This window comes from Apis cerana, linkage group LG14 (genome assembly GCF_029169275.1).
Source record: "Apis cerana isolate GH-2021 linkage group LG14, AcerK_1.0, whole genome shotgun sequence".
Lineage (NCBI taxonomy): Eukaryota > Metazoa > Arthropoda > Insecta > Hymenoptera > Apidae > Apis > Apis cerana.
The window spans coordinates 4683673-4706815 of record NC_083865.1 but is presented as its reverse complement, the minus strand read 5'-3'; the positions used below and the strand labels follow the sequence as shown (position 1 = coordinate 4706815).

General features: G+C 34.0%; 1 protein-coding gene across 1 annotated transcript in view; it reads left to right on the top strand.

The window, feature by feature from the left end:
• LOC108003171 (zwei Ig domain protein zig-8) overlaps positions 1-23143 on the top strand; it is a 385408-nt gene that overhangs the window by 320553 nt on the left and 41712 nt on the right. Inside the window, exon 4 of the mRNA XM_017065300.3 lies at positions 17898-18117. Within this exon, the coding sequence (XP_016920789.1) occupies positions 17898-18117 (220 nt within the window). The remainder of the gene's footprint in view (positions 1-17897; positions 18118-23143) is intronic.

Below are 23143 nucleotides of genomic sequence, written 5' to 3'. Positions count from 1 at the left end.
AGTCTGCACAAACGTTGAAAAATATTTGCATCTTCCCTCCTGCTGATCATACAAGAGCAACGGGCTTGGTTAAATTCATTATCCTAATTGAAAATGTGTTTTACTTTCGAAGAATCGAAGGTAAGAGAACATAACTCGATGCAATGATCGATCGTTACAATATTGTGTTTCCTAGGGAAAACTTTTTTCTAAAGATCTTATCTCAATATTTGATAATCACTGAAAGTTAATTCATGTTTCATCAAAAATTTCCTATACGCCAGAAATACGATATCGCAATTTCGTACGCTATTGAGAATCATCTTCCATATCCAAAAAAAAAAAAAAATGACAAATTTCCATCGGACGAAACAATTTCCCAACTTCTCTTCCAAAATTAATCCACGGACCTATGCCACTCTCGCGCATTTTTACCTACTAAATCACCTCTTTCATTCCCAGCCGCATAAAGTTTAAACACACACTCGGGCGAAAACACACAACGATCAAAAAACCGACGGCCCACGCTGTAACAATTTCATCAGGCGCGCATCTCTCGTGTTTTCCACGTAACGCGATCAACAGAGTGATAATGCGACACGCATCTCGAGATTTCCCCGTGAAAAGGGAAAAAATTGGAAAAAATTGTTTCGAGTGGTAATCGATGGGTTCGAATTCGACTTTGTACTTGTAAATTCAAGTGCAATTCAATGGAGAGGGGGAAGAGAATTCATTTGTCGAAGACTTGATTTTTGCAGAGTAAAACGAGGAGGAAAATTGTACCAAGATTTATTTATTAAATTGTAAACAATAATGATGTAATAGAAACAAACTTTTATAATTTCGAAAAGATATTGAATTTGGAATAGAAGAAATTATTTTAGAGTAACTGACTCTCTACTCGGCAAAACTTTATAAAAGAGTTTTCGAAAATAAAGTATTTTTCCAATTCTTTTCTTTCTTATTCTTTTTTTTTTTCTTTTAGAAATAATCGATCGATTTTTGAAACGTCTCCGAAAATTCCGACCGGTCAACGTTTGAACCCACCCCCCGTCACCAGCGACGAGCTGGTGGAAATAGGTTGCATAAATTACAGGACTGGTGGCGGGAATGTGTCGTATAACGAGATAATTAATACATGGACGACTGTTCACCGAGGCGAAAGCTCTGCCCGGTAGAATGCGTTTACCGACTGTTTCGTTGCTTATAACCGGTCATGTACATTGTTACCAGGAAACACGTGCTGCCTCTTTTGTTCAATTGTACGATCTATGCGCCGAAGAACGATCCGCGAATTCGAGAAATTCGAGTGATGCAGCTTTGAATCGGGCTAGGGTAGAACAATTAGAATTCTCCGGTTGGCTGGCCAGGTTGGACGCCCGTTGTATGGATGGCCCCTCGTCCACCACCACCGCCAACTTTCGCCATTTTGTGGGACTGCCAGCGTGAACCAAAATTATGCTGCCCGGATCGATAAGGCGATCGATTCTTTTTCAAGAATTTTCCTTTCTCGAGGAGATGATGAAAAAGTGGAAAATACATGGAGATTTCAGGTCCAATTTTCACGAAGATTCCTTTTAATTCTTGCAAAGACCATCGGTTGATGTGTCGCGCGTCTAAATTCAATCTTATTTATTCCTAGATCTCTGTCATATTGGATTTTATTTGTCGAGTTTAATTCATGCGCTTTCACGATTTCATTAAGAATTGAATAACGCGAGGGTGGGGAGAGAAGGGAACGTTTTTTTACGATATTCGGCATACATTTTACCGGATGTTATGGATATTGAATATTTGAACGTGCAACCAAAGCTCCATATTTAACGTGATACGAATCAAAGATATATAAAAACTTTTATGAGATAAAAACTTTTTTCCAGCAATATAGATATTTTTTAAGTATCTATAAAAATTCGTTTCACTTTTCAACGCTATTTACTTAAAAAAAAAAAAGAAAGAAAGAAAGAAAACGTCGATACTGTTTTCGATCGAGTTTCCAAAGCAAATTCTACGTATAAATATTATTCACGTGTAAATGGGAAGCTCAAAGAATCCCCGAACCGTTGAAACTCTCAAAACACTGAACGGTCGAAACAACAAGTTCCACTGCCGCGCGACAATTTCGAGTTCACTTGATCCAAACGGGATAACCTACGTCGCTACCTCCCGAGGGCCTGGGAATAACACCGTTTTACAAGGGCCATCTTGGCTTAATGGTGTTATTATTAAGCTACAAGTGGTTTCGTTCGTTGCTATCTCTCGTACGTTTTAGCAGAATACCCAACGAGATTGTAATTATCAAGCAGATGAACGCGGTATGTTGGCGGATAATAATCGATGTCCCCTTCCCCCTTCTTGATAACGAGGGAGGGGGGCAGCGACCACGCGTGTCGTGGTGTATAACCGTAGCTATTCTAATCATAAACACGATTATGCTCTCGAGCGGCACACGCCCCCTCCCCCTCGACTCTGAAAGTTTCACGATAATTACTCGGTTCGACGGTATATCGCCAAATACCAGGAGAGCGATTACGTCGTATGTAAATGCGCGCCTTGACGAGTGTTTGTTCAACCTCGTATGCTTGGGAGCGAGCAGCAACGTAATCGTGGCGAAAATTGGTTCAGGGTATTCTTTAAGGGTTAGGGAAGGGCTAAGATCGCGTTCTGTCTGACGAACGTTGTTGTTCGGGCTTGCCAATTATTGTTTCTTGCGTGGCTTGTCGCGGATGCTGTTGCTGTTTCCACGAAATGGTGTTGACGTTGTGTTAATTGCGATGATTCGTTTGTAATGCGAATTGTCATGGAGACACCAGTTTGGAAATACGATCTCTCGAACGTATCTGATTTCGCTTTTTCGTTGTTTTTGAAGAATGATCGATTACTTCTTCGATATCCTATTTTTATCTGAGGAATTTAATGATGAAGTTTGCGTAAATTTCTTGTAGCTATCTCAAACATTTTCAAACGGTACTAAAATATTAATCTTTTGATCGTTTCATTACATTTTTTGATTTAGAAATTAGTTTTCTAAGAGTACTTGATATATTGGATAGGATAAGTATTTTTTCTTTTTGTATTCCCATTAATCCATGCACGTATTTTGAATTACAAAGGATGATAAACATAGTGGAACCTTTCTGTGGATATCGTGGACACGTTCTGAATTATTTTGACACTAAGCAGCTTAAGGAGCGAGATAACCTAGATTACGTCGTCCATAAGACAGAGACTTAACTATTCCACCGGCTATTTGGTTGTACATATTCTAAATTGAAATTTCACACACAATGACGTATTAGCTTAGATGTTAAGCCACAGCTCACATTGGGCTTTGGATACGTTTGTTGGATGGTAAAAAAATCTTGGCACGCAGGAAGAGATGTTCAAATAAGATCTTGCAATCATAAACATATATATGTAAAAATTTCAAAGGATTAAATTTTTAGATTATTTGCCAAGTTGATGTATTTCAATTCTGAATTGGAAAGTTAGTTTCTTATTAATTTTTTACTTTTAGCTTATCTTTATATCTTCAATAAAATGTATTGAAACATTGAGTAAAGTTTAAGTGTAATCTTTAATGAAATTTTTTTATTTTATGAGTATTGTTTGGAATGTGTTTGTTGAAAATATTTGTATTTTCCAATTCAACAAATATTACTTAGTTTTTTAGTTTGGAATATTTTTCAAATTTTATTACTATTTTATTTTTTGTACTTTTGTGTTTTTCTTTTTTCTTTTTTCTTTATTTCTTTTTTCTTTTTTTTTTTTATCTGTTTCAATTTTTTCCAATCAAAAATAAATAATAAAAAGTAATCAAACAATATCGATAAAAAAAATCTACAAAAACATATTGAAGACATTTTTCAATCAAAATTTAATTTTAATTGTTTTGTTTCTCCAATGATTTCGTTTTTTAAATTATCTCTTGTCTGACATTAACATGTTTCTTAATTAAATTTCTGAGAATCGTTTGTTTTAAATCTTCGATCAATTTATTTCAGTCAGAAGTCGAAAATAATAAGTCGTAAGTTTCCAATTTCAACGCTATTGTTTGACAAACAATTTAACAATTCGTAAAATTTCTCAATTAAAACTTAATTGATTTCCAATAATTTCAGGCTTCCTTTTTTTATATATCTATTTATATATCTATTTTTATAAATTATTTCTAATTTTTCTGTATCAAATCTTTCATTAATTGTGTGCATCATAATTATTTTTATTAAAAAGTTTAATAATAGAGTTAAATAGCAAAATATTATATCAATTCTTAAATAATATATCAATCGAGCAAGTAGAATACAACAATCATGGCCAGACATATAACATAGCTCATAAGAAATACATATCAGAAAAGTATTATAAACCAGTGATCAGGCATATAACACACAGGTATTTAGAATCAAATCTAATTCTAAAATTCTATTTCGATCTCGCTCCTTTAATCTTCCATTACTTCTTCCGAACCAACAATTCTCTTCGATACCAAATACGATCCATTCGACTCTTCGTTTCTGCAATTTCTCGCGTATCCTCCGCGAATCGTCGCGACAGCTCCATTCGAGACTTCCACTCATTAGCATCCAAACTTAAACGAACTTCCACCCAACTCGTCCCGGGTGTTTTGCGGCGAATTTTCTTCCACGTCGAACGGATCCACCCCGTTTTTCGCCACGAAAATCCGACCGCCTCGTTGTTCCAACAACGAGGTGATTATCATCAGCAACGATTGTTCGCGCCTCGCGACCCCGCGAGTCGAATAACTTAGCCACCGGCTCTCTCGTCTTCCTTCGCCCTATAAATTCACTTCACCCCCGTCGAAATCACGGAAACTTGGAGGGCATCGGATTTACGGAGGCGAAAGATTCGAGTTGATCTTTTTTCTTTTTTTTTTTTTTTTTTTTTTTTTCAAGATTTATGATACGCGTGGAAAAATATGCGCTCGAAGGGAAAGAGTTTTGGTTTTAGATTTCGCGATTTATGATCCAGGGAATGCGGAGATAAATGATAAATCGTTGAAGCATTTGCATGTTTAAGTGAGCGCGGAACGTGGGGGGAGGATAGTAAAATTTTCATCAAATTTCGTTTATAATCACGGTTACTGTAGCTTTAACGAACTCTTTAACGAGCTTCTCGATGTAAGAATTTGAAGGAGCAAACTGCTTTGAAAATCTGAAAGAAATAAAGGGGTGATACAATTGAGTAATTGAACGTTATTGAAGCTCAACGCTTCTGGAGTTAACTTGAAGAGTCTGAAGTAGTTTATAATGCTTCTATGGGAACTTTACTTAGCTTTTGATTTCGAAAACTATTCATTCTCCCCTTTTTGCTGCACCCTTAACTACACTCTTGCTTGCTTTCTTCCGTTAACAAGGGGGAACTTTTAACATTTGTCATTCTCGTCAAACGATTCTGTTGCAAAAATAAAAATTCCACGAGTTGTAGTCATCTTCCAAGTGGAAACAAAAAATTGTAATTAAAATTTTTTCCCATAATTTCTGTTCACGTTTCAGACAAATGATCTTACAATTATTTTTAATTTTCTGTTTTCTTTAAAATAAACTATACATAAATCCAAAAATGAAAAAACTAATACAGGAAAGAATTTACTGCTATTTAGAATACAAAATTTCTATAGAATTCACCAATTATCATTGCAACATCTGTCTAATATCTTTTTATCTTTTCTCCTTCTTCAATCTTTCATTTTCTATATCATACATAAAAACGAGATATAAAATGTACAAAGCACGGCGAAAGAAACGATCGAGGGAATGAAGAGTATCTCCAGTAAAAATTCTCGATTTAAGCCTCGATGCATAAAAGATCGAAACCTATAAATAACGCACAGGATCGATTCAAAAACTCGCCAGTAGCAGTGACAATCCTCCAGAGGGGGACGTTTGTATCGTGCAGGGTTGCACGTTGTAAAATTTGGAATGTTGCCCGGGTTGTATGGGTTAAGGGTGGCCGTCGAAGAAAAATCGTTGGCCGTCGTTCGTGGTCGGTGGATACCGATCTCGAACCCTTTGATCGATTTCCATCCATCGATCCCTCGACACATGGATCGATTGATCCTTGCAAGGAATGCCTGCCTGACGAATGATAGACTCGAACTACTCGATATCGGTGAAATGCAGTTACCACTCGTTTGAATTGGAAATCGAGGAAATGTTTTAGATTAGATTTTTCTTGTAAAGATTATTCTCGCGTGAAATGATTCGTTATTCGAAATATATTTAATAAAAATAGAGCGAAAGTTTCTTCTTTCTTTTTGCAACGACGCATACTCGGAATTCGTGGAACAGGTTTTATATTTTCGAAGTAGTTCACGGATGAATTGCGTCAATAGACGTTATAGTTACGTGGATATTAATAACCAGTCTGCAGAGTCTATCTTCATCTAAAAGATCGAAGAGGTTATTCTATTATTAGACGATGTAACAAGATTGAATCTACCTCGCTCGGGATTTTTAAACGTTCATAAAGAATGTAAAGAGGATTGAATTGATTCGACATCTTCGAAATCCTCGAAGTGTGTATGAAACGTGTGCTCGTTATTCGTTCAGAAATTCGTTCAATTTCAATTTATCGTGGTATTAATTTAATTTTAGGAACAAATATTTAATATAATTCGTTTACAACGTGAATAGCTATTATCTGAACAAAACATCATAGTTAGCAAAGAGGATTAACTGGACTCCTATCGCGTACACGACCTAGTTATTAGGTCATCCCATAAATAATGTTGTTTTGGAAGTCTGGCCTCTGGTTAAACTCTGATTAAATTTTAATGTGTAAATCAAATTATCACGATTACAATTTGTAAGCGAAGAATTAAATAAATAATACACTCGACGTATATATTCTTTCAATCAACGACACTTGCCATATCTCTCTTATTCATCTCTTATAAAATTATTAATAATCGATTGATCGAGGATAAAATACTCATCGAAATGAATAATCTCGAAAAATCAAGCTTCCTATAATATATATAAAAAGAATAGAAGTATATAATTTCGTTTAAAAGAAAAAAATATCTTCAGCAAAAGAATTATCTTCCTCGATTCGAATTATTTTTTCATCCTCGCGCGAAATCCTTTTATTCCTTCAAATCGCACGAGTAGCAATAGGCTTAAATAATCGAAGATGGCCGTCTGAAGCGTGAGCACCGGCAGCTGGCAGTGTATCAAACGTCGGTAAGCCGGATTTATTACGCGTTTCGAAGTTTAACAATGTCAAACGGTGGGGTTGGGCCGATCGGCGCGACTTTAAGGCGAATTCGCAGCAAGCTCGGTCATCCGGACTTCGGACAATGGCGGGACAAGGGATTGGATCGCGATTCGAGCGGAAGTTGGCAAGGGTTTATTGGTGCGCCACCAGGCTTCGATTCAACCGGAAGAAAATAAAGAGCACGCCAGACGGATCACGGAACAAGCTAAGATGCTTGTTCGCGAGCTTTCCGCGCGATTGCTGTACCGTTCGTAATTTTTCTTCAGGGTTTTGAAAAAGGGTTTTTAAAAAAGGCGTAGAATTGTGGAGGAAAAGTTTGAATTGTTATTCAATCGATAATTTTGATTATCGATGCGAGAGTGTATTCGAATAAAGAAGAAATTTATTCGATTTAAATAAATCGATTTTAAATTATGATGGATTATGAAAATGTGAAGTTACATTTATGGATTTGCTGACTCTGGTTTAAACGTGTTTGAAATTTGAAAGTTTAAAATTTTGCGCGGAGCAGCGCTGGATAATTTTGTCGGGAAAGGGAAGTTTTAAAAATTGTAAGAACTGCAACGAGTTAATTGGATGAGTCTATAAACTTTGAGCCAACTAAATTGGGGAACTGCGAGTAAAAGGCAGTTAATTCCTGTCAGATAGGATCTAAGTCGATTTCGACTAATTCCTTTTCAACTCGAAATCTAATTTTGAACCTAAACTTGATATAAAATATATCGAAAGAAATATATTCTGATAAATATCCACTTAGCTACTTAAAAACTTGCTACTCTTCCAGTTGCTTGACAAAAAATTTCATGTCACACTTATATTTCAAAATATCGTACAATTTCTGTTTTATCACTTTAAACAAATGGAAAGCCTGAAACGGCTCGTAAAAATTGATAGATCTAGATCCATGGGATCGCCGAATGATACATCAAGGATGATGTAGCAGTCCTCTGTTTCCTCCGCAACTCGCTCGCGGCAAACTTAAGGACGAGTCGTCTGAATTAATTGCACCCTTGATGCATCGTTTCGATTGCAGGACTGGCAGTTGTTGATACGTTATCGTATCGAGGATTATTCGTGTAATTTACGCCGGTAACGCAATGCCTGACCGAAATCGATTATTTGCCACGTTTAACTTCCATCAGCGTCCAACCAACTGTGATTATGCGCTCGACAGTTGTAACAGGAATTGCGTGCAATTAGACACAAACTGCAATGATGCAACTTAACGCCCTCTCCAAGAGAATGTACTTTCCTATTGTTAACTGTCGTTGATGCAGTCACCTGAGAAATTTATTTTCGTTCGACGCAATAGTACGATTCCTATAGTTTATCATGAATCGACACTCGTATTCGATTATTTTATCAGTTATTGATTAATATTCGTGTCAATCTTTGGTTTGACGTTGTTGCAAATGAAAGAGGAGTAAGAAATGGGAAAAAGAGGGGATTTATTAATGGACTCACTTAAATGCATATCCAAATGTTGCACTCCTTCAAGAAAAAATATTTAATACTCTGCAAACTAATATATTTCTTCAGAAAGATAGAAAGATGTGTATTATCTTACAATTGCACGATTATAAGTATTAATAATATTGATGAAAATTTTACAAAAGATTTAACGATAATGTGGAAAAATATTCAAGTGCACGGTATATAAATGAAATAGAAATTTAAACATATAGATATTCTGTATAGAAAATTAATTTAAACACCCCTTCTCGAATTCAATTGTTCACTTACAACTCTCTAAAACTCCTAACCAACCCTTATTTCCCTTCCTTATCGCTCTTCCACGTTACTTGGAACACAGAATTTTTTCCATCTATCTCGGGAGGGGAAAAAAGGTGAAAATCGTCTGAAACAACGAGAAATAAAAAGGGTTGTTAATTAAACTTTGAATTTCTCGAAAGATCCCCACTGAGAACTGCATCGTTGTTAATTATTCGGTGGAGAATCTTGGACGAAGATGCAGGATGAATCACTGAAAATTAGGTTGCGAAGTGGAAGACAAGTGTCATTATTACAAGAGGCGTTTAATCGGATTTGCCGGTCGAGCAATTCACCTCGACTCGAAAACTGGCAACATCGTTCAATTTGCATAACGATGTAATTTAACGCGTATCTGCTTGATCATAGTTCTTTTTTTTCTTCTCCCTGTGAACGTAAACAGATTTAATTTAAAAAAAAGAAAAAAGTTTCGTTCATTTTTATTTTCATACACCATTCTGATGATCTGCAATTACGTTTGAAGATACTTTCTGTACGAAAAATTTTGCAAATATAATCGTGTTTATGTTTAATTGCTTCTAAAATTGATGGATATCAAGTGCAGATTCTGATTTTTAAATTTAAGCGAAGATGGATAGAAAAATAGAGACAAAATTACATAATACTAACGATAGACAAAATACACACTATTGTAACATATAACGTTTCAACAATCCGATTAATTATTAAGATAGGAGGCAAAGAGATTAATAAAAAATTTCAAAATTTAATCAATCCCAATATCGAAGAAATATAATCTTAGAATGATCTATCCTTCGTTTCGAATCACTTTAAAATCTCTCCTTCCATCACATGAAGCAAAATCAACGAAAAGAGAGAAAGAAAAAGACACAACATTCATCGAATTGTGTATATATCCGTCGCAATTAAGTTGGGAAGGAAGTCGCCGATTAGAAACCGACCATTAAACAAGAAACCACGTCCACGTGTGGTCCGTGCAAAGAAAAGAAAAAGATAAGGTCGAGGAAACGAAAAAGAGAGGCGAGGGAAAAGAAACTGCGAGGTTGCACGAAAAGGCTTGCTTCTAATAAACTATAACGTTCTACTCGAGATATTAGCATCACCGGTAACGACGAGCAACGTCGCGACACCGGGTGTCGGCGGTTTCCACGGTGGAGCGACAAAAGAGCAGCCACCCTTTCAGCGTCTCTCTCTCTCTCCCTTTCTCTCTGTTTGTCTCTGTCTTTTTTTTCCTCGTGCCACCGTTAGGTCTCGCTCTTTTTCACCGCTATTCCAGAAGTACCTCAGGTAAGCTCATTGCCGCTGCTTACAAAGCTTACCATCCCTCGTCATCGTCATCTTCTCTTTTTCCTCCTTTCCTTCACTTCCTGCGCTCCGTCTTTTTTCGCCCCTTTGCCTGCTTTTTTTGGAAAACTCGACGAGCGAAGGTTTCCTCGGATTTTTTGTTTTTCTCTGGTTTCGTTTTATTTTTTGTTCAGCAGCTAGGCTTTTTCTTATCCTTATTCTGGGGATGCTCGTTTTGACGAGATGCGGCTGATCACGAGGAACGAATTTTTTTTTCTACGGTATTAGATTAGGTTGGATTATAATCATTGTGACGAGCGAATATCAATCGATAAAAATTTACGAAAATTGTGCGATTAGACGAATATCCAAATGATCATTGGAAATTTTCTCTATCACTCTATTCAAAATTTTGTTGGAAATTGAGAACATTTAAAACGGGAGAATAATGATAAAATTACAATGTAATGATTGAATGAATATAAAATGATTTTCACGGTGATTTAAAGTGTTTAACGTTTAATTCTTTCGACGTTATTTGGAATTTTTTTTTATTTAATTTTCAAGAAAATTTACTTGAACAGTGTTTCGTGTAATTCCTCGCGAAATTTATGTATTTAAAAGAAATTTTTTCCACGCGAACGTATTCGAGAGACTTTCCACCGTGTGCAAAAGTTGCTGATTATTACTCGCACCTCGACCTGGAAACTGCATAAATCTGTCCTCGAAAAGGTAGTTAGTGCAATTAGAGGCACGCGAGCGGTTCTTTGCAAATTTCCACGATGAGCACAGCGATGAGCTCTGCAATTTTGCATCGCGCGAATGTTCATACTTTTAAAAATCTCCCCCTATTGTCTATTTTGTACATTGTTTAAAGTATGTTTCTACGTGACGAAGTACTAACAATAATAATAACGTGGGATTAAGAAAGAAGTAGAGATTATCTTTCTACTTTTAATAAATATTTCATATTTTTTTTAATAACTTATTTAAATTTTTTTTAAAAGTTTTACAGTACATGTCAGTCAAAAGACGCTTAAGAAACATTATAGTTATAGTTTTTAATAGTAATAATAATAATAATGAGATATCTAACACAGAAGTATTTCTCTTACTTAATTTTCGAGAGAAAACAATAGCGTTCAATAAAATGTAACTAATGTAGATTTTTTTAAAAACTTTCAATCTTCGAAATTTTATATTTTTTTACACTCGATAACCTGCTATATTTTGAGCGAGAAATATCCAATATCTAAATACACTCGCAATTTTTTCAATTGGACAAATAATTTCCAATAAAATCCAATTAATTTCCACACAAAATTTTTTTCACTCCGCGTGACAATCACTCTTGTTTCGTACAATCTATTTAACTTGCCTCAAAAAAAAAAAAATATTTTTTTCCCAATCCAGGACCCTCGATTATTAATTGAACAATTTCCAAAGCAGAAATATACGACAAAAATTCGTCGAGCCTGATTAAATTTTTAATCATTTTCGAAATTAACAATCGGGAAAATTCTCTGATGATAGTTTTTTTTTTCCTTTCCTTTTTTTATCGTTCATTTTCCCGGCGCAATTTCGAGCGCACTCCCGAAAATTCGCCGAGATAGGGAAGAGCTTCCCTAGCGCGACGAGATCTGCCGCGTGCATTCATTCGTGCTCTTAAATCTTCAGCGAAATATGCACAACAATAGCGGCGATAATAAATTCACGCGAGGACATTAATTAGCGAACGCGTTGCGTGGAGATAAAAGTCGCGTTTTATCGAAATGGTCGTTTGAAAAAAAGGAGGAAAAAACGTGAAAACGTATTTTCACGTGCTCGGGAACATTTTTATTTGGGTGGAAATGGAGGTTTGGCTCGAGCCGGTGGATAAATATCAAGAAAGAGATAATCTTGTTCGACCTATTGAATCGAACTCGAAAATGTGAAATAAATTGGATTTTTGCACGTACTATTATTTGTCGATTGTCGTGTACAAAGAATATATATATTTTAGTGAAATGTCGATGAACAATGTTTTGTTTTTAATCTTGAAATTTTGTAATTAAAAATTTTTTTAATTAAATTTTATAGAGCATCATGTATGGGACAATTTTTTTTATCGAAATTTTTTATTAGTTTTGGAAGGTGTTTTTGAAAGTGTTATTTTGTAAAGTGTAAAATTTAATATTTTGAATTATGTATATTTTATTATCGATCTGATATTCTAATTGGAGCGGCGTATTGTCTTAGAGATTTAGAACTTTCTGAATGTAACGTTATATATTTGCTGAAACTGTTTGAGCAACCTTTGAGCAATTGACAGCTGTTTGAGTTTCCAAAGTAGTTTATATCTCCGATTATGTGCAAGATACCGATACAATTACGATATAAATTCTATTTATTATTTAATTAACGATTGAGAATAAATGAAACTATTATACGTATATAACATGCAAAAGATTACATTATTCTACAGATTTCTGAAAATAAAAATTCTGTTAAAATTTTTAGAATTTTTCAGAATCCTCTTTTGCATTTTATTATAATAAAAACAGTTTTCAATAGTAATCTTATCCTTTATTTTATCACAATATTACACGAACCTTATTATCCTTCTACTACTGTTTCATGGAAAATATCAAAATACATAGGAATTTTATATTAAAAAGTTAATTGACCAGTAAAGAAATTACGGATATACGATATTATATACGATACAATAGAATCGCAAATTTGGGGGAATTGCAAATTCCAAATTTATTTTTAAATTTGCAACGCAACAGTTTAACCGAGTTTAATATTTTTAAATCATTATAACCTCGTATTCGTCGAAACAAGTCTCGATTCCCACTCCTCGATCGAAATTTAACCGAATAAAAATTCATTTTCTTCATCCCCTGGAAAAAACAACCCCATAAAATTGGTTCGTACAGGCAAACATCGATGAAATCCTCCGTATCCCATATTAATTCTTATCTACGTACAATACATTGAAAACATTTATCTCTACACAACGATGTTATCTATAGTTTCGACGATCTCGATTAAAACGTAAATTCACTTCGACGCGGAGAATAAATTGTTATTCACTCGGATCGAAGATAATCATGAAATGCATCATACTACGAGACTGGCCACGCTCTAGGATTCTACTTTCATAATTCGAACATCGGTTAAGCGTGAACGATCCCATAAAAACGCGCATTAAACGTAGATTAAACCGATTTGGTGGGAGGGGAGAGATCTTCCATCACCTCCCTACGATCCCACGATTCCTTCATCTCGATGGATCTTGCAATTTACATTCGAACAAATCGTTTCTTATCTCCGATGCATTAATGGATTTTCTACGCGCATTTTCCATTCAGATAAGGGACGATATACACGCATGATTTCTTGCGTGTCATTCTCAGATTTTTTCTTATGGAGTATTGAATATTAATTATTACTTTCTTGCTGTAGATTCACTTTTGATATTTGGAAATTATCGAAAGAAATTCAAGGGGTAACGCATAACACACTGCAAAAGATTAATTTAGAATTCAAATTTTTATTCAAATCCTTATTCAAAAGATACGTATAAAAGTTCTCGAAGCTGATGATTATGATTATCTTCGTATTCACTGCGCGTATGATTAAAGTATAACGATTTTTAGTAAGAAATTGCTTTTAATATCTCGATATTATTATTATGTCGAAATCTTTTCTTTTAAATTATTCCACGATAATCGAGATTAAGATGAGCAATCTTCTGCAATAGAATCTTCTAAAAAATATCCGATATTTTTCAACGATAAAGGTGCAATTGAAAAATTTAATAATCCTTTATCTCCAAATTTTATTCTCGTCATTTTTAACTTTTATCCCTGTGTGGAAATAGACAAAATTTATTTAAGAATAATGCCTTCTGTATGATGATATTTAATATTCGAATGTGTGTAAAATTAAAATATTATTCATTTAAAGGAGAAGAAGAATGAGATAGAAAAATGAAGAAAGAAAATCAGAGAGATATTTCGTATCAATTAGAACAATAGAAGCAAGATTGTTTATCTATTATTATATACAGAAGTATATTCAATAAATTTCACTTTGATTTATTTTGTTAATTATTCAAGCGTATAACACGGTGTATTACTGGTATTATTGACGTATCGATAATCGCACATCATTATACCGACTAAATTACTTAAATAAATTAATTCGTACTTTATTTCGTGAAATTAATTCGTTCATTCAGGACGAATGTTGTTTAATTGTTTATCTCGTAGCTCTATTGTAAAGCGCATTCCTACAATTTACCGCGATACACGATAACAACGTTATTTTTCATCCCTCGATTTCTGTCGTACGATCTTTTGTCGTATTTTTTTTCTTCCTTTTTTTTTTTTTTTTTTTTCCTCTCCAATAACCCGGTATTTGTTTATGCCCATGTCACAATTTGCCCTTAACAAAAGGCCACCAATGAAATAAATGATCCTTTGTCCATCAGAGAAATGCGAATCAGTGACGAAATCGAAAAGTGAGGATGGAAATTCATATTCCTTTATTTCATTCCCATTCGAAATGGTGCACGTACACGTTCCACCGACTGATTTCCAATTCCAATTTTTCATCATTTCACTTTTCGATCTCGACGACCAATTAAATTCATCTGACGCTTGTTTAAACAAAATAAACTTTGCCGCGCGCATTTCCTGCCCCCCACGCCAAAGAACGTGTTTTCACGATCGAATTTTAATCGATATGTAAATATCTGAGATATTTTTTTCCCTGAAATTTCTGTTCAATCGAATTATTTATGATTCTTGGACGTTAAATTAGAATCGTTTGTGCGTGTTTTTCTTTTCTTTTTGTTGAAAAATTCATAACAATTCCAAACATCCACAACTTCGTGATTCGATTAAAAATGTAATAATTCTATATTTATTCTAAGAAAATTTATCAAAGATCCAATAAAACACTAATATTTTTTCCATTATATAATTTTAAACGTTTAAAAGTCGGTACATTTATAACACAAAATATATTCTTGTTTTAATATTAAAATTGATTACAAAATAAAATATTATTATATTAATCGCACGATAAAAAGTTTCGATAATTCATTTTTTTTATAATCCTACTAAATAGCCAATGAAACTTTTTCCATCTCTCTCAAAAAAGACTTTATCAAACCAACTTGAAATTAATCGTCTCTTCGACCAACTAAAAGAATGTTTCGAATAAAATACAATTTCCAATCCAAGTAATTCGACAAAACTTCGAATCGAAAATCAATAATTTATTCATTTATTTCTCTCGACTGCGAATCTGCGCGGGAGACGGATTAAATCGAATTACGATTCGCGACTTACGACTTACTTTTTTTTTTTTTCTTTCGGATGCTACGCGTATCTTCATAACGCGTCACGAATCACGGCCATAAATCCAACGAGATCTTTTTATCAGATCAGCTTTTGTCAGATATCTGAACGTCCCCATACGCGCGTATCGAGCGATTATTCGTGTAATCGCGAGTTCCTCCTCTTCGGCCACGATGATAAACGAGGGAACATCTTGGCAACGTTCGATCGATGAACACGTATTCTCTCTTAACCCCTTCTCCCGAGAGATATCCAGAAAGAGGATGTCGCTCGTTCAAAAGCTTTCGACTAGATACCTTCCCGAATGTTTGTTCCCCGATATTTACCGGAATATTTCGGATACAGACAGGATTTGATACATAAAAAGGATTTGGAAATTTTTGGTGAGATTCCTTCTTTTCCTTTTTTATTTTTTAAGTCCATAATATTTTTGTAATTGATAACACTTATGGTGATATTAAAATTTAAAATTGGAGTCATTTAAAAGTTGCTGAAAACTGTTTCACTTTTAATTTCTAATTTAGTCTGTCAAAGAGTATAAGTTGTAATAATTTCTTTTTTTGTAAATTTATAAAATGCTTTTTAGAAAAATCCACTTTGGATTAATTTATCTAAATAAATATAATTCTATATAATTGTCTTACAAAATTGTCCAAATTTTTTCCACCATAAATTTATCTTCATTTTTATATTTTCAAACAACAATAATTCAACGTTGGAATGACTCGTTTGACTAGTACCAGACAAAAATCAAAAAATCATATTTTAATCCGATTTTATCAAAGATTAAAGGATTATACAGTTTTTAAATTTAAATTTAAAAAAAAAAAATAACAGTACAATAGCTTATCGACAAATTAACCAGGACAATGTTTCGTGATACCGGACAATATACGAGGAAATATCAGTGCGCAAAAATTGTGGTATTAACGGAACACGTTGAAATTCAAAGCGAAAATCGATACCCACAACCCCCCTCGATGCTGGAACGGGCGTGAATCATATGTCCGTTATTCTTGCACGAATTTGATGCATCAACGGTGACTAGACACATTCTTCTTTCTGTTCTCTCGAAGTCATTGAACTGTTGCCTGATAGGACCTTTTGCTTGTCATAGTAAAATTGATGAATATTAAAAAAAAAAAGGAGGAAAAAATAAAGAAAAAAGGAAGAAGGAAGAAGAGTGTGGGAAAAAAGAAAAAGGTAAAATGGCAGAAACGAAAAGCGGCTTTACATGGAAAAACTGGACGATTCGAAATCGTCTGTGAAAATGGCAAAGATTTAGCGTATTATTTTAGAAGACCGTGAATTTTCTTTAAAAATATACTTACTTCAAAAATTTCTCTTAAAATTTTAGACCTTTTTACAAATTTTATGTATCGAATCGATCCTTTTTCAAGCGTAACATTTCCCTCTTCTTATTCTTTTTTAATGAGAACCCTTGTATCTCTAAATTGCAAAAAATAGATTCGGAAAGAACATTTTAGAAAATTACATCTTTTGCTGGAATAAAAGGAAAAAAGCGAGACTCCTCCTTTAATCATCGTGGATACCCAAAACTATTTAATAATTTATGTCGATCCTTTTAATCCCATATATATATATATATATATATATAAACCGAAAATTTCATACATATATATTGGAAATACAATTTTAAACGATTTAATAACCGGCGCATGTTTCAGCGAAGTTTATCCTCTCGTTCTCTCCGTTTCGGCGACAATTTCGCTCGCACATAATTACCAGCTCGGTCATTATAAATGCACAGCGCCGAGGAAACATTCGCGTGCTAATCAGAAAGTAGGTCGAACTGAATCCCCAGGATAGCTGAACGCTCGCTGCTTATACACCACGCGATTTCCTCGCGATATGAATAATTTATCGGCAACGGATATCGGGATAATAGCCTCTAAAATTGACACAGGCTGGGAAACGGCGTTTAGCGACTATTTGACACGCCTCGTATCCCGACTTCTTATCTTTTCACGCTCTTGTATCTGAAAGAAGATTGCATCAGATCACGTCGAAACACGCTAATCGTTGTATTAGTCGATTAATTATTTATTATGTATACAGAATGAGAGCCGGAATTTTTATTTTTCCGAATGTAAAGTTTCTTTTACCAAACTTTTAAGGAAACCAGAAATCGGTTTTGTGCTCCTTGAATGTGGAATTATTTACATTATTTGTACATAACGTGGATGTATGTTCGTTTTTATTCAAAGGGACGAATATTAAGGAATAAGTGATTGAACGTAAGCTGATGAAATATATTTTTATTTGCAGAGGCACGGGCCAGGATAAACGGGCAAACGGATATTTACGTGAAAACCGGCAGTCTTCTCACTCTCACCTGCCTCATGTCTCAAGGGCCTCACGACCTTGGCACAGTGGCTTGGTATCGTGGTAGCCAGCCAGTAGTTACGTCGCCTCATTCGGAGAACGACGTGAACGGCGAGCCTCGCATCACCGTCGAAACCGAGTGGAGCGATGCCCTCACGTCGAGGTGAGCTTAGTTTTCCATTCTTCTTTTTTTATTCGGGAATTCGGGATATAGAAAAATGAACAATCGATATTATCGAGGAAAAGGAGAGTATATCTTTGAGAAATATGCGAAAGTTTGATGCACGAGACAATAATACAATATTTATTAATGAAAATATATTCAGAAGGAGGAAATTTGGTATATGGAATGGTTTCGTTTTGTAATGATTTAGAAATAACCAAGTTTTTAATCCTATTTTGATTAAACGGGGGATGCCAGTTTCAGAAGTCAGAAACGATCTGATACTGTTTATAAAATCTCTATCAAACAATTCAAAAATTAATTATATATTTGATCAACGTGTTATCAAGATTGAGGGCGGGTTTCAATCTGAAAACTAGACAACCAACGTATTGGCTACGTTAAACCAAATCCCTGTCCATACATTCGAAATTACTTATCGAAACTACAGTTATTATTCAACGCACTAATGCACGGGACACGTAATCTGATCATCTGAGCCAATTCTCGAAAAATGTGTATGCACACTTCGCGTGTACGTTACTCGTCGTGCTAAATATAAATTGATTTAATTTACAATCGCGTAAATATTAAAATTTGAAAGAAAAAAAGAAAGTATCGATCGATACGTTATTTCGATATTTCTCGATGGTAAATAATTTCAAGTGATTGGTTAATTTGAAATTTTATCTTATCGATGATACATATTTTCATATATATTCGTTGAATATTTAGCATCGCGGGGATTACAACTTTGCGTTTATTTGACGTTTTCGTGCCAGTTATTATCGAAATTTGAATTTGGAAATTTCACACGGTATATTTGAGATTGATTGTACGTACACAGTTACGTGCACATTTGAAGATATTACGCCTGTGAATTAATAGAATAGAAGTAGAACAATTTACATTTATGGGAAATTCAATCTTGACACAATCTATCGAAACCTAGAATCCTTAATTAACAAATTATTTCGTGAAATTACGATGAACAATTAATAATGAAAGACGAAGCAAAATATATTTCTGTACTCTCGTATGTCATATATCACATATCGTATATCGAATTCGTCAAACGAATTCACGCGATAATCACTATCTTTCTATATTAGAAATCTGCAAAGTTTATGAAACGTCTTATCGGACAAGTTATCTTCGAAAAGAAAAATTTCTATTCTAATTTCTTGGATTTAAATAAATTTTCGTATTAACAATCCTTGCTTATCGAGTATGTTTAAAAATTATCATCATCGATAAGAAAATTAAGAGAAGAATTTGAAAAGAACAATTCCAAAATTCTTTCAATATCGTACCAAAGCTGACCGTGGCGCCATCCCCGAAGCCATCCATCAAAATTACCGCCATTGATTGAACCGATATCGCGTTAATATCTCGATGACAATTCCTGATCCAGATATTCCTGTTCCTCTTCCAAAGATGACGCGCTCAATGGCGATTAATTCCTGGTTCTTGAGAGATTCTCTGGCCGGGGAGAGAGAGTGGCCCCTCGTAAATTCGTCGGCGTGAAACGGCGAGACTGACAATCGTCAATCACGTCCAAAAACAGACGCAGCACGGGTGCAATATTCCCGCGACGCACAAACGGCAGGGCTGACAAGGGCGTAGAAATGCAGAGCATGCCCGATGCGTCTTCACGGTGCATAGGCCGCCTGACAAAGGACTGGCCTGTGTCTCCTCCATAGTTGGGGGGCCGGTAGAATATTGTGCCACGCGGTGGAACTGTCTGGATAAGGTAAATGGGGGGATAAATTAATCTTGAATTTGATACTGGAAGAGGAAAAGGAATATCGTTGTTGAATCGAAACGTGTTTGTGAATAATTATGTCTCTTGGTCATTGTGATGTTTTGTTGTGAAAGAAAGAAAAAGATCGAGTATCGAGAGAAGAAAGAAAGGTAGAAGAAAACTTTTAGAAAAAAATGTTAGATTTTGAAACTATAAATTTATAATTTCAATCACGATGGACAAGCTGTATGTAACTATTTATCTATATATATCAGCACATGTTTTTTCTTTCTTATTTCTCTTCCTTTCTATTTTTCTGTCTCTTTCATTTGATTCAGACATTCCTAGGAGATATTCAGGCACGTTGGAAATCTCGAGCGGCTGATGCACTTTTCATTCATAGCAACAATAAACCAGTCGGTCCAAATATCCTTGTTTCTCACCTCCAACCTTCTGCAGAGTACTTCATCCATAAACTACAATCCAAACTTGAATGTGAGGTTTAATTTTATTTTTAAAATTAATTCCAAATTGAATCTGCACGAATTTTTCATCCCTTTATATCACGATAATAACGATATTACTATCGATTTAACTGATATCTTCGGTGATTCTATCTAAATTACAAGAGATATTATTATTTATTAGAATCTCAAAGGCTTGGTTGAATTATTAATTATAAGAAGAAAAAAAATATTAAGGCTCTTTCATAAATTCAGAGTTCAGGTGCATTGGCTTCGAACCATTACACCGTTACGTATCCCTTAAACGATCGTCATTACCCTCAGGGGTGCGATACGTTACCGTGAAACTACGATGAAACTAACTGCTAAAATACGGCGAATAAATGATTAATCAATAATCTATCGAGACAAAGTTGTCAGAACTTCTTTACGAGTCCTATTGTCCTACGACTGGTGCATCTGACGTGGAATTATTTCCATCGATTCGAAAATTTATTGGAACAACGTTCAACCGATTTCGATCGTTGCAGAAAGACGATTTTCGTTATTATTTTCACCTTATTTCCGATTTATTGAGATGGAAATCATCGTCAAGAAACTTTTCGAATCGTAAACGATCCTTGAATTGATTTATATATCCAATTTTCACGTCGTAAGGATAATTTAGAGATGAATCTTTTTTATCTACGTATTTGTGAAAACTTCATTCGATTCAGAAAGTTGAGAATAATAATTTTACATATTTCTGGATGAAAGTATTGATCACTGATCTTAATAATTTGATTCGTCGGGCAAGGATTGATCAATAATTAAATAAAATACAGAAGATATTATTATTTTGCGAATTGAATACAAAATGACGTTATTCAATCTTGTAATTAAATCTTTAAGAATTTTCGAAATGGGTAAACGTGAACACCTCGAGCTTTCCAACCAATTTCCAATCGTCATTAGTTAGGAGGAAATACAAAAATACGAAAATGCTTTTCGTGACTGAAACTGTATCCCTCCTAAGGGGACTATTTATTTTACTTACAACCGACACGTTGCTCCCCTAACGTCAATGTGTACCAAACATTATGTTGCACCAGAGAAGAGAAGTATTTGGGGTTATTATCACGAGGTTGAAAAGAATGATGTAGAGCACTATCTCTTGGATAATACGCTTAAGTGAACACGATTGTGAGATTTATTTTACGACGCTTGTCTATGATACCTGATATATATCCACTGTTTCTGAAAATGGTCATAGTGCGCGAAGAGACTTATCTCTGGTTGCTGAACGTTTGGATAAAGTGTCGTTGAAAATTTGATGTAACGCATAATTGATTTAATCCTGGAAAAATAATTATCGATTATAATAAAATAGAAGAATCAATGCTTCTTGAACTTTATAAAAATCTGCAAACTGGTTGTTAAAGTTGTTAAATTGGAAACGTTTATCGGGTATTTTGTTATATTTTGATTTAACGTGAAATGTTAAAGTAATTAAAGTAATTTGGAAAATAGTAAAATATTAACTGAAATATTCAGTCACTATTATCCTATTCAATGATTCATGTTACTAATTGAATTGTTAAACACGATATTTTATTAATAATCAATTTTGTTGGTTATTAATAATTGTAATTAAATGGAAGTAATTCTAACTATATTTACTCGATAAAATGTTTCTCGTTGGAGATATATTTTATTGATAATCGATTCTCCTTTAATTAAATATAATAAAATATAAAATTGACGGAATGTAATGAAAATTAATTTTTGTATCTTTATAAATAACAGAATTTTTATTCAGAAAAATAAAAGTTTGTTTTTCAAAGAGTTTGTTTAGTTTGTCGGGAACTAAAATTTTAGCAAATTTTGATTTCTCGAATTTTTTCTTTTTTAAGTTATTATTTCAAATTTCGAGTGACATACATTTCTAGATTAAAATACAATTTCGTATTAAATAATTTAATATTGCAGAAAATTAATTTCCAGATTGTTTAATTAGTCTAGGTATAATAAATGTAAATTAAATTTCATACAAATATTTACCTCGATGCACAGCCATAAATTTCAACGATAAATGAGAATTTCTTAATATAAATTTCAATCAAGACACCTCATTTAAAAATACAGACAGTATAATTCAAATTCCCTATTTATAACTATTAAAAATAATTGAACACGGTAACTTTAACAAGAATTCTATTTGGAAAAAAAAATCAATCCATCACTATTAAAGATAATTAAATACAAAAATTTCAATAAGAAATCAAGAACGAAGGAAAGAAAGAACAAAAAAAAAAAGAAAGAAAGAATTCGAGTGGTAATTAAAAAAAATTTACTGTAAATTATTCGCTTTACGAAATCATAAACATTTCTAAATTTATCGTTCACAGAGGAACAGAAAACATTCGTTATATATTTTATCCACAATTTATTTCTAAATCTCAAGTGTGAAATACTTAGCCCGTGGCTTTTTAATAGTAATTACGGTAATTCGTATTAATGAATTACTATGAAGTAATTAAAGTCTCGATTGATGAACACCCGGTTAAATTGAATCACGGAACGCTTGTATTTTTCCCTCTCCCTCACCCTCCCCCTTTAAACGATAGAGCGGTGAAGAGAGAATTCATGATACCGCAAGTGGTATTAACCGGCAATTAATAGCCGTTAGATCATCGTTGCTTCATTATTAATTTCGACGTGAATTATTTCATATAGCCCTTATACCGGAACCGCGTATCGATAACCACTCGCGAAATTAAAGCCATTTCTATCATTCGTGGCCAATTGTTAGGCCAAATTTATGCGTCTGACGTGTGTT